The sequence below is a fragment of the Cebidichthys violaceus genome, unplaced genomic scaffold (genome assembly GCF_023349555.1).
Source record: "Cebidichthys violaceus isolate CVI_PGR_0920_01 unplaced genomic scaffold, fCebVio1.0.p SCAF_12, whole genome shotgun sequence".
In the NCBI taxonomy this organism is placed as follows: domain Eukaryota; kingdom Metazoa; phylum Chordata; class Actinopteri; order Perciformes; family Stichaeidae; genus Cebidichthys; species Cebidichthys violaceus.
In genome coordinates, this window is record NW_027176285.1 from 10,352,434 (window position 1) to 10,364,563 (window position 12,130).

Below are 12,130 nucleotides of genomic sequence, written 5' to 3' on the forward strand. Positions count from 1 at the left end.
GAATAAATATATTTTGAAAGAATATCATTTCTTTGAACAAAAAGGAGACTTTGTGGCATGAAAATCCCCCACCAAAAGAATAAATTGTAAGTGGGGAACATAAAAACACTGCTTAAAAAGCGGAAAGAGTGGACAAACGAAAAAATTGAGTAAAACACTTACAGCTATTTTTGGCAATGCGCTGTTTTGTATTTCACATTATTCCTTTTAATCCAGAAAGATTGAATTGGTCTTTGTTGCCATGTTTGTTATTGGTAAGAAGTGGATACCAAAAGGAAAAGGGACTTGGAAAATAAATGTATTGTACTGGGACGGACTAAACCTTCGATTTGAACTAAAGTAATTATGTATGAAAAGGCTCAAAATTGCAAAAAAAAGAAAAAAAAGGGAACAGTATACATAAACGTTCTACAGAAAACAATTAAGCAGCTTTATGCAGGACTCTATAGTGTAAGCAGCACTTCTATTCGTCAAAAGCTGCTTTTCTTGTGTGTCACACAGAGTTGGCACCGAGCAGTCTGCAGCCGACTGGCTGAGTATCAGCAGGTAGGCATGCAGCATTTCCATTACAACTCTCACAAGATAACTCGGAAGGCGGTTGCAAGTAAGAGCGGTGTCCAGGCAAAGGAAATCCCAGCTGCACTTCAGCATCCCGATAACTCTCGCATGAGGATGAAGCGACACCGCAGCTTCCAAAACAGGAATCCGAAAATGTGAGCTCATACTGCCTCAAGAAGCAACCGACGTTCATTCCATACACGCAATTACTCTGTCTGCTCTCAGCTCATGTTTCATTTAGTTTAGACAGCCAGGGGCGGACTCCACTATTGTGTTTATTCATGTCATCGGGTGTGTCAGAATCCCCACACTGGGCCAGAACTGTCTCTCAAACAAGAACAAACTGAACAAAGCTATTTATCAGAGTGGTTAGTGGCGGCTTCCTCTTATTACGTACTGTCTAACTGTGTACATACTGGAGGAAACGGGAAATATCTTTACGGAAAATTTGTAAAAGCACACACACAAAAAAGAATTAGGCTACTTTAAAGATTCAGCATTTGTTTCAATCAACAGCAAAATGATGCCAATCAACTGAAATATATAATAATTTGCTTAAGCAAGTCAATAAACATTTAATTTTTAAAGTTGTTTTTCCAACATCATCAGCTGAAAATTTGAGTCAATCAAATACCAATCCAGTGAATTTAATGAACTAAATAATACCAGCTAATGCTTCATCTTCAATAACTCCTTGTTATTGAAGATGAAGCATTTGCTGGTATTATTTAGTTCATCCGGATAGAAAATCGTGAAGAAAAAAAACACCTTTAGATTGCTAGACTCACCATGAACTGAACAATCCAATCAAATCACATAACAGAATGATAAAAATGGAGTTCATTCATCCTTTTGAAGCACTGCTCCCATTTTGCGCAGGTTCATGTTCATTCCATTTCTGTTAAGCCATTTGTTATCGATTTAGAACTTTGACGAAAACCTTTGTTGGATTCAATGCCGTGCCTGGACCCAATCAGGCTGTCATGGAAACATGCCCCTCTGTTTCCCATGTTTACCAGCTGTGGTGGCGTGTGGCAGGCATTGTTTCCACGCTGCGTACATGTGTGTCATCATGGCAAAATGTCCTGGAGACACCTCCGGTATCGGGAACTACCAGAGGATGTTTTGAGTACTTTTCTGTCTGTCTGTTGACAGATTTTGCCAGCCTGATATCGTGGCAACTAGGGTTGGGTACCGAAAACCGGTGCCTACCGGACCGAAACGCAACGCAGATTTCGGTGCTTCCTTTCGGTGCCTGAGCCGACTGAAATACGTTCGGTGCTTCCTTTCGGTGCCTTTCAGTGCCAAGGCAAATATGCTCATATTTCTGCAAAGAATTGCTGAAGTTTATTTATATTTATTTAAGTATACTGTAAACTGTTGTTAACAGTTAATATATTGTTCATAGTTTGAAATTAAAAAGTTTGAAGCTGTAGTTTGAAGCCAAGTGTTTTGTGTTTATTTATATTTATAGTATACTTAAAACAGTTAATATATTGTTCAATTTGAAGAAAACAAATTGCCTTGGCAATAAAAAAAAGCCTTTCTTTAATGTCGTCAATCGTCGTTTTGTGCGTTTGTTTTTTTAAAGTATCGGTTCAGGCACCGTTTAGGCACCGGTATCGTTTTAAAAGTATCGTTTTAGCACCGGTATCGGAAAAAACCCAAACGATACCCATCCCTAGTGGCAACTATGCAAGATGCAGACATGAAGCCTAAAGGGTGTGTAGTTGAGATCAGAATGCAGGTTGACTTCTAAGATGGGTGTTGTCCAACAAATTGCACAGAAGTAGGGGGGATAGGATGTGGCCATTATGGCCCAATTTGGCATTGTGGCTGCTGTGATCCCATCACGAGGTAGTCGCTAGTTTATTTAATCAAATCAAAAGGTTATGTGTGCTCCTACAGTATACTGAAGTCGTTTGACGCAAATGCTGTATTGTCCACAGATGGATGATCTGTAGGCAAAGTTGAACTTTGTAAAATATTCAGCGTGTCTACACATCCTACTGGGTTTTAAAAGATATTCTGTGAAAGTTGATGGATTTCACCGAGCCCCAAATGTCTGGCTCGCATTGTAAAACGTATTTTCCTAAGAGAGCAAATACATTACACAGCCTTTGTCACATGGGGCATTCCATTATGTGGCGGGGGACACAACCGAGGAGCAAAAGGGGCAACTAAATGGAATTGCTTTTATAAATCAGTGTCACATTATGCATTCGGTGCACAGACTAGAAAGCCCCTTTACAGTGTACAAGCAGAAAGCAACATGCTTGTTTGTTGGATACACCCTCCAGGCTGTTCTTTGATAGTCCAGCTTTACATATCAAGATAAGTTGGTTTGGACTTATAAGGGGTACATCGCGATACAACAAGGCAGTGAAGAAGACAGAGGGTCACAACCAAAAGAAGCTTAGGTTTCCTTTTTGAAGCTAATATCTGGTATCAGCTTCCATGAAGAGAGACATGAGAGTACTGGTGAGAGTCACTGGGGTGTCCCATAGTGGACGTCCTATGGAAAATGCTAAAAGCTACACATGGCTTACTGTACATGTGTTCTACACCAGCATGCTCAGGTTCAAGTTCTAAATATCAAATTCACCAATTACATTGCATGGAGCGTCCATAATTATGAACTTATAGGCAGACAATCGTATTTGTTTGATACATAAATAAAGCAGACCCACACCTCATGTTTATGTATGAGGAAGAGTCAACACTTCATCAGGATCTGATCTACCCATTTCTTTATTCATCCTGCTACGATAAACCAACCCCAAAAGACTGCATCTTAGCTGATTCATTTATCATATATTGTCTGTTTAAAATGAAATACAAACTATTGAATTTTTCCATCGCCTCATTTGCTTGTGCATTCATGAGTGGTATTTACATAAACTTCTTTATTCATGCCGTCAAATAAATACAAATAAAAAATGCTCCTCTTAGCAATGTTAATGATCAAATGATTATCTTGAAATTGAAGCTGTCCAATTCCACCACAAGGACAGACTAGAGACATGATGATGATGATGGTAAAACAAAGCAATAGGAAATAGAGTTCCTGCTAAAGGAAAGCAACCAGCATGGGTCACCGACCATATCCATCCATCCCTCCATCCCAGGCCATCACTGCAGCCTGTCACCGTTAAGCTACATGAGCCTGATTCTTCACTCTCTGCCAGTCAAATGACTTTACCCATGGGTGAGGTAATACAACCTCATAATCCATTTGTTGGTTGGAAAAACACTCTGTTGCAAAAGAGAGAAGCATATTTCTCTCTACTGTATTAAGGTATCGGACGATATAGGATTTTAACGTGTATTTCCATTACGGGGATAATTGTGAATATCGTCACGAGTGACTTGGAGAGGCTGTTTAGCTTTCTGTGATGGGAGGGAAGTGAAACATAGATCCTGGTTTTAAATGATCATGCAGAGAGACAAAATGACACAACAACAGACTCTGTGATCTTATGATTTATGATTACTTTATTAAAGATTGTTTGATTGCTGTGGTTTTTTCACTAAAAGGAAGTCCATGTGATTTGAAATTGTCTTACTGTCCAATGCCTGCATGAGCCAGACCAAAACTGTAGATGCATAAAGTCCAAAATACGTATTAATTAATGCAAATTATGTATGAACTCCTTGCATCAAACTTCTAAGGTGGGCGGTATACATGGACTTTTTTTATGAATCTTAGACATTATAAAACTGTGTGCACAAGCCTGATTTCCATTTCCAGAGTAAGAAATAACTCGCTGTAGAAATACTTCTTAATCAGCTGTTTGGGTATGAATACTTGTCTTCAGGATTACCTGAATCAAATCAATGGAACAATAAGGAATGCTTCCACATAGAGGCCATAGAGGTGCCTTCACAGTCACCAGATCTCAACCCGATTTATTACCTATGGGATTTGTTTTTTTGGACCAATGTGTTCAACAGCACTCACCTCCACCACCATCATCAAAACACTAAAAGAGGCGTTATCTTCTGGGAGAACGGTGTTTATCGCTCCAGTTTCATAGCCTGAGGAGGTTCTGGTGGCTCATTATGGCCCAACACCTTGCTGAGACACTCCATGTTGGTTTTCCCTTTTCATTTCTCACACATCTTGCGTCTCCTTGGCCAAAGCTGTCAAACAATGTTACAGCCGCCACCTTTATACACAGCTACAACCCAGTACTGTTGCTTTGTTCAACACCCCGACTCATCAATCCTTCACACATGCGAGTGTAACAAATCATCAGCAGTGGCTTGGGAATCACCATCAATCCTCAAAAGCATCTCATAAAAAAAAAAAAAAAAGAAGTGGTAGGATTATTATCAGAAGCCTATAATTGATTGGCAGTAGCTGTATAGACTGCATACGCTCAGTAATATGACCAAATAACCCTTTTTTATATTTCCACTTCACCATGTTAACACATGGTTTGAGGTATAAAAATATAGTCTCAATGCACATTCTTATAATAAAATACAAAAGGGACCCTGGCCGTGTCATCTACAGTAAATGAAGTAGCTGACAAATCACAGCTGAAGAAGACACTACTTGCAAATTCTTCACAACAAATTGGAATAAAAATACAATATCTAGAAATGGGGCGATACTGCAGTCAACCTGGTGTATGACGAATGGGAATCACAGCAGGTGAGAGCAGACCAGCCAGCCAGCACAGTGTGCAATGATCAAAGCTAAATGCGAAGCTTCCGTCCTGTCGAAAAAAACCTGCCATTTTGCTGTATAAGACCAAACCAAGAGACGTGAGACTGAAAACACTGGGGTAGGGCTTTAAGAGTACAGCGTGTGGTTCGGAACAGAATTCCCACTACAAATGAGACTGTAGTAGAGCATTCATCTTAAAAAGACAGCCTCCTGTAGGTTTATTATAGCAGGTCAAATGATGACAAATAGACCATTTGACGGCCTGCACAAGCTCCACTGTGGATCCTGTTCTCTCTTTTCTCTTTACGCCCTCGGTATATCAGTTGGATGCGCTTGTTTGTAGTATTCCCAACGACACCCCATTCAAAACAGCGGAAAATCAAGTGCTATGATTAAATTTCAAGTCTTTCCCAAAAAAAAAAAAAAAAAAGCTCCCCTCCATGTCAGCTCCACACTGTGTAATAACTCCCATCTCTCTTGTTGACCTTTACCACCCTGTTCAGTGCTCGTCCTGCACTGCTAAGCTCAACCCCTGACATAAGATTGAGATGCAGTGCAGTGTGTACATGTTCTGTGCACACAGGAAGCAGAGTGGTCCGGTGAAGGCATTCTTTTATTTTTTTTTGTCTTTACCACTGTTGCTTTCAATCTCCCATCTCCCCTCCCAGAGCATAGCAGGGATTGCTGTAACTCCTGCTTAGAGAGACAGAGCGAAGGCAGAGGGGGGAGATGAACAGAGGGGGAAAAGAGGCTGATTGAAAAGCCAGAGAAAAAAAAAAGAAAGACTAAGATGAGGTGGAAAATTAAAAGCGTAAAGATTTTGTTCGATGGATGGTGACGATAAAGGACAGGGGGACGTGTGCTCCTGCGTTAAGTGCCTGAAGGTTTTCAAAAAGGTGAACTCCTAATGAGGTGTTTACCGAGTCAGCCATGTTGCTAAACATATCGATCTCCACCCAGTCCCACATCACTTAAAATGAGCAAAGGAAATTATCTCGTGGGACGAAGCGTAGAAGCATCTCCCCCTAGAATTTCTAAGTTTGATACGATGAAGTTGAATTACAGCACGACTGCAGCTGCCAGTGACATTCATCGTTTAAAGTAAAATGACGGTGGATGGAGTATGATGACAGTAGGAGGAAAGCTCTGATGCAGAACAAGCTAAACACTTAAATCACTTAAACGTGGTTTGAACTCAAATCATCTGTTTGTCTGACATTAAAATACACCCACACACACACAAAAAACAAATATTAGCAAAGCCGTCGCTTTACCAAAAGTAAAGTTTTCACAGAGAGAAAAGACAAAGAAAAGAAGAAACGGGGAAGGAGCCCTGTACATTTCCTCTCCACTGCCCTTTGTGTTCATCCATTCTCCACGACACTTGAGGTAATAAATCAAAGCTGAGCAGGCAGCAGGCCACAGTGGGGAAGGAGACTCGCTGTCCTTTTCCCCACCTTCCCTAACCTCTGACGTTCCCGCCACAAAACAATCCCGCATCTGACAGAATCGAAGAAACAGACACAAGGCTGCGCTCATTACGGTTCGGTTGGCATTTGGCTCATATGCCCCAGCATTTTGAAATTTCTCTAGTATTATTATCAGAAAATAGAAGTGTGCATTTTGTTCTATTAGAAGAGAGAAAAGCAGCTACTGTGAGGAGGTGTCGTGTAAAAGGAACACGTGGTTTGAACCTTTACACGTCAGTCAAGTGTAGCACACAGTAATACATATTCATGCAGAAATAGTGAGCACATAAAACAACAACAATGCAAACCAAGCACAGGACGTCAGAATGTGAGACGCTAACTGCAACGCTCAATGCATTTACTCTCTGGAATCACAGATTTCCCGTTACTCAAGACTCTACATATTTTCCCTTTGAGTTGGTTATATTATTTTAAATAGGTCTCACATGATGGGAGGCAGCGTTTTGCTGCGTTGTTAAGAGTTTTATTTTTTTCCCCCACAGGCACTGATGTTAACAGCTTCCTGAAAGCTTCAGAACAACAGACATTAGAGGAACAGAATAGAGTTGGCGGGTGGCTGCCTAAATCCAATACAGTCCACACTATACAGTCCTATATAATGTTCAGTGGGCATTAAAACATAAAGAAGGAACAAAAAGGGATAAATGTCGATCCCTACGCCCATATAATACATGCATATCTGACTGTGTATTGGATGAGGCTTAGGCTTTTGTAGCACCTACATTTACATGTTTAATAGGAGAAAATTGAAAAAAAAAAGGTAAAATACCAACGCAACACATTAAATTCCGATCATAAAAATTCACTCTTTATGTATTTAAATGTGCTCATTTTGTGCTACTGAATCAAAAACACTGTGTATTGCCGTGACGTCGGAGAACAACATTTCATTTCACGAGCAGAACTCTGCCACTAATTCATCCACAAAGAGAGGAAAGCTGTCAGGATGACCCGAAGCGTTACGGTGCTGAATACTGAACATGCAGAACACAGGTGACACCAAAATGTCAACTTCTGCCTTGGACTCCTGTGTCAGGATCGTAGCTCGGTTATAACATGTGGGCGTTCACGTCGCTCAGCAGGTGTTCTACAACAGCTTGCGATGAAAAAGAAATTGTGTTTTGATTTCCTGACAGACAACACACATATATTGAAAAGGAAAACATCAGTAGACGTCATTATTTTAAAAAGAAACATTTGTCACTGGGTTTTTTTCATAACCGTATGGCTTTTTTTGGGGTCATAAATGTCAGTTTTATGATGAAAACCTCAGGATTTATCGTGCACACAACAGTACTCAAGCTCTTATTCAGTTTCACAATGTGGTCAACGGCATAAGCGAACATGCTTGCATTAAAAATATTACAGCCCTTTTTCCTCCTCCTCCTCCCTCCACAGCATACATTCATGCACTGGAAGGGCAAAGCAGCAAATTTGCTAGCTGGCTGACTGGGAGGACAGAGAGGCCTTTTTCACCAGTCAACGGCTGTCCTTAATGAGAATAGAAAGTGATTTACTAGCTTAATGCTCCAGCCCTCAGCCCGCCTGCCAGCCTGTCTTCCTGCATGCCCGCCTGCCCGCCTTTGCTTCGCGCAGCCAGTTTACTCTGCAATCCCTGTACTGAGAATGAAACCGAGACCGAGGAAAAAGAAGGGGTGGGGGGATGAAAAAAATAATACAAAAAGATCACAAGCCAGAGTCCGAAAACCTCAGTAATGAGGCATGGATTTTCTCAGTACCTCCACTAAGTCTTGCATCTTTGTATTTGCCATAAAACGGGTTTTCTATTACACTGAGCGAACACGGTTGCCCTGAACTGATTGGGAACTGGAAAACATAGGAGGATTTTTGCAATTATAGTCCATGCTGTGTGGCTTATTGCCTCTAACAAACAGCACTGTGTGCTTTGCACTCTCTGCACTTCTACCGACACAAAAAAAAACAAAAAGGGGAGAACATCCATCTTTCTCATGACTCTGTGACATAAGTGAAAAATATGCAGAAAGCAAGGTAAGCAAGTTCCCTTCATGCATAGTCTGCTCCTCTCACAAAGCCCAGGCGCTTTCCAACTATTATGTCCCCCATGATTATGAAATTAGTGACGCTACTCCCAAGATCATTTTAAAGTCAACGGGAACTTCAGATGACCCCTCAAAGCCCAGTGTTTGTTTTCGATCCAGTCGGTTATCTGTGACTAAGCCCTGCACAAAGAGGGGGTGTGCAGGTTCCCTTAAACCCACCACGGCCGGATATTGACAGTGATGCAAACTCTCCTCACGCCACACAGCGACCCGCATGTGTTCTATGAATTCTGTGCTCAAGTGAGAATAAAATAACCAATTTCATGCATATTTGCAGGACCAAATTGCATTCCTTGATTGGGGCACCACACTTAGGGTATGCATGAAATTCAAAGTCATCATCACATTCAACCACAAAATAGGAAAGCCAGAGAGGAAGAGAGGCAGAGGAAGGAAATAAAAGAGTGCCATTTAAACACCAGCGGTACTTAGTTCGCATCCCATTCGGAAGCACGAGTAGTTTTAGGAAACAACAGGAAAAGGGGAATCATATCACCTTTTTCACCAGGAGTTTGGGCTGCACGTCATGCTGCCTAGACAACAATATAGTTACCACTGAAACCAGGCAATGTAATGGAAACAGGACAGGTGATTAAACGCCAGGGAGTACGTGTGTGTGTGTGTGTGTGTGTGTGTGTGTGTGTGTGTGTGTGTGTGTGTGTGTGTGTGTGTGTGAGGACATGATTTGGGAAATGTAGCTCAGGGTGAACACAAGCCTACCAGTGCGCACAAACGTGCAGCTAGACTGACTGGTTATCACGGTGGAGGGGGGAAACATCAGCAGCACAGCAGTTCTTACCGAGTGTGAAGTAGGGGAGAGCTGTGTTGTCAAGATCATCCATTACGGAAATTCGCCCAGGTAGATCTGTTCTAACGAATAACAGGAGTCGGGATTCCCCCCCTCCTGCTGCTGCTCCTCCTCCTCCTCCTCCAGTTCCTCCTCCAGTTCCTCCTCCACCTGCTCCAGCGGCAACCCCTCCGCTGGCCACGTTCCCCGAGGCTCCGCCGGTGAAACTGAACTCGTTCTCCCGGAGCACGGGCAGGGTAGAGACGGTTACGGCTTTCACCTCACATGGCGCCTCCGCGTCGCTCTCTTTGTCCCGCTCTTCGTCGGGCGACGTCGCCCCTCTGCTCGCTCGGACCGTCAAGGTCCACGCCAGAAAGAGTCCCGCGAGGAGGACGCGGAGGTGCGGCAGTCCGACCCTCGCCATCCCGCTTCCTTGCGTGTGGTTCTCTCGCTTTGAGCGGGGCTCATAAGCTGTCCGTTCACTTATAGTACAGTCGCTGCAAAGGAGTCGCGTCCGTCCAGGAGGCGGCAGCACAGGTGTAGTGAGAATGACATCTCTCGGCTCCTCTCTCTCACACACACGCGCGCACACACACGTCCGTTTGTGTTCACACCGTGGGACAACAAATCAATTAAACACGGAGAAGCACGTGTTCCCTTTTTTTTTTTTTTTTTAAGTGGAGTCTGGATGATAGTCATTATGTCGTCGTTTCGGTCGCGTGGTTTCATTTATTTTAAAATAAATGAATAAATGTACTCTCAAAATCTGATGATCTGAAAAAAATGAAAGTAAGACTTCAGATTTGTTTTAATCACATGGGACGTTTTTATTGTGAAATCGGCGATTATGGTAGAACTTTGCTGGTCATAAAAACATATGTAGGTGAATAAAATAAGCCACATCATTAATATATGCCTCAGTGTTTCCAAACATATCTCTTAACGTTCAGAATGCATTCTTGACCTTGGAAGCAGCCATTAACTGAACAATATAACATCGAAGTCCATTTAGCACTGCAGCTGTTCTGGAGCTTTTGATCATCACTTGGTCTTGATCAGCAAATGATGATGGCCAGATCTTCATATTATTGGTAGTTCTTGTGCTTTTGATTGTAGCACATAGTCTTCATCAGCCCTTGGTGTTTTCCTGATGATTGTGAATGTTCAGATTGTTTCGCATTTGAAGAAGTTCTCATCCATATTGTCTCAGATTCAAAGGTCATTCTTGAACTGGCTAAAAAGCAGTTGACAAAACAATCTCAACCCAAGCAAACATTTGATATTTGAAAAGCATATCAAACATATTTTTGTTATTTTTGTTTAAATCAATACCTTCAAAGAACAGCCTAAGGCACTGACTATATTTCAATAATAAAACACAAGGAATCATGTTTACCACACTAATCTTAAATAGTGATTCATAAACAGTAAGCTACAAACAGCAGCCCCTCTTCACTTTATAAATGAGGCTTCAGGTCTTCAACTTACAACACTAAAAAAGACTCAGCAGCCAGTGCTCATCAGATTTTCACTCATCCATTCACCTACTGTCATCTCATGCCCTTTAACAACCTTATCCAGCTCGAGCAAATATACAAGTTAGATTCTAGTCTACTACTTCAACTAACTGCACAGTTTCACCTGAAAAATCCCAGTTTAAAGTAAAGTGCATTCATCCCACCTTGAATAATATCACCACGGGTAACTGCACCAGAAATGAAAGTGAGGAATGTTCATTGCAAAATCCCAAGGGGTTCTGAAAAGTAATACAATACAGAAGTAAAAATATGCAAGTGAATGCAATAAAATCTGAATCTGATAGTTTAGAAAATGAATATACACTCAAAAAGAGTCAATCAAAGGCTTATTGCACAAGTTATTGTTCACCTAATGCTACTTTTTGCAGATATGTTTCCATCTGTGTGTTTGTGTGTGTGTTGTTTTGGATCTGCAAAGGGAAAACATTAACATTTAATCAAATATATATAGAATATAATAGAAATGGTGTGCAATAATACAAATATTTAAAAAAAAATCAGATATTAGATAAGGAAATGTGCTTACAGGACACACACAGCGTGGCTGAGGTCAGAGACATTCTGAGCGGTATATATAGCCTCTCATTTGGGTGAAGCGATGCACCTGAGGGGAACATGTCCTTTAAAGAGCGCTAGTGCTGTCCTCCCTGCCTCATGTGATCATGTGACCTTGTCATCATACTTCCTCTTCAATCAAGAACATAAATACATACAAATGAGAAGCATATCAACATATTAGTTGTTAGTCAACCTATTTATTGTTGCTTGTCATTTTCTGGCTCACCCAAACTTTAGAATGCTTTTGAATATTTGTGTCACTCTTTGCGAGAGAGACAATGTGTCCCCTTGTGCTTTGTCCATGGTGCTGACACATTTAAACTTACACTGTGCTCCAATGCCATACATGCAACATACAAGTACTACATACTGTGTAGTACTTGTCTACTGATATTCATATTATGTTATGTAATTACTACCTCAGAAGTGAATGCAGTGACTAT

General features: G+C 41.4%; 1 protein-coding gene across 1 annotated transcript in view; it reads right to left on the reverse strand.

Annotated features, from left to right (window-relative positions):
* The window catches only part of LOC137869117 (astrotactin-2-like), a 235,959-nt gene extending 225,811 nt beyond the window's left edge, over positions 1-10,148 (reverse strand). Inside the window, exon 1 of the mRNA XM_068706300.1 lies at positions 9,604-10,148. Coding sequence (XP_068562401.1) covers positions 9,604-10,015 — 412 coding nt within the window. The 5' untranslated portion in view covers positions 10,016-10,148. The remainder of the gene's footprint in view (positions 1-9,603) is intronic.
* Between the last annotated feature and the right edge of the window lie 1,982 nt (positions 10,149-12,130).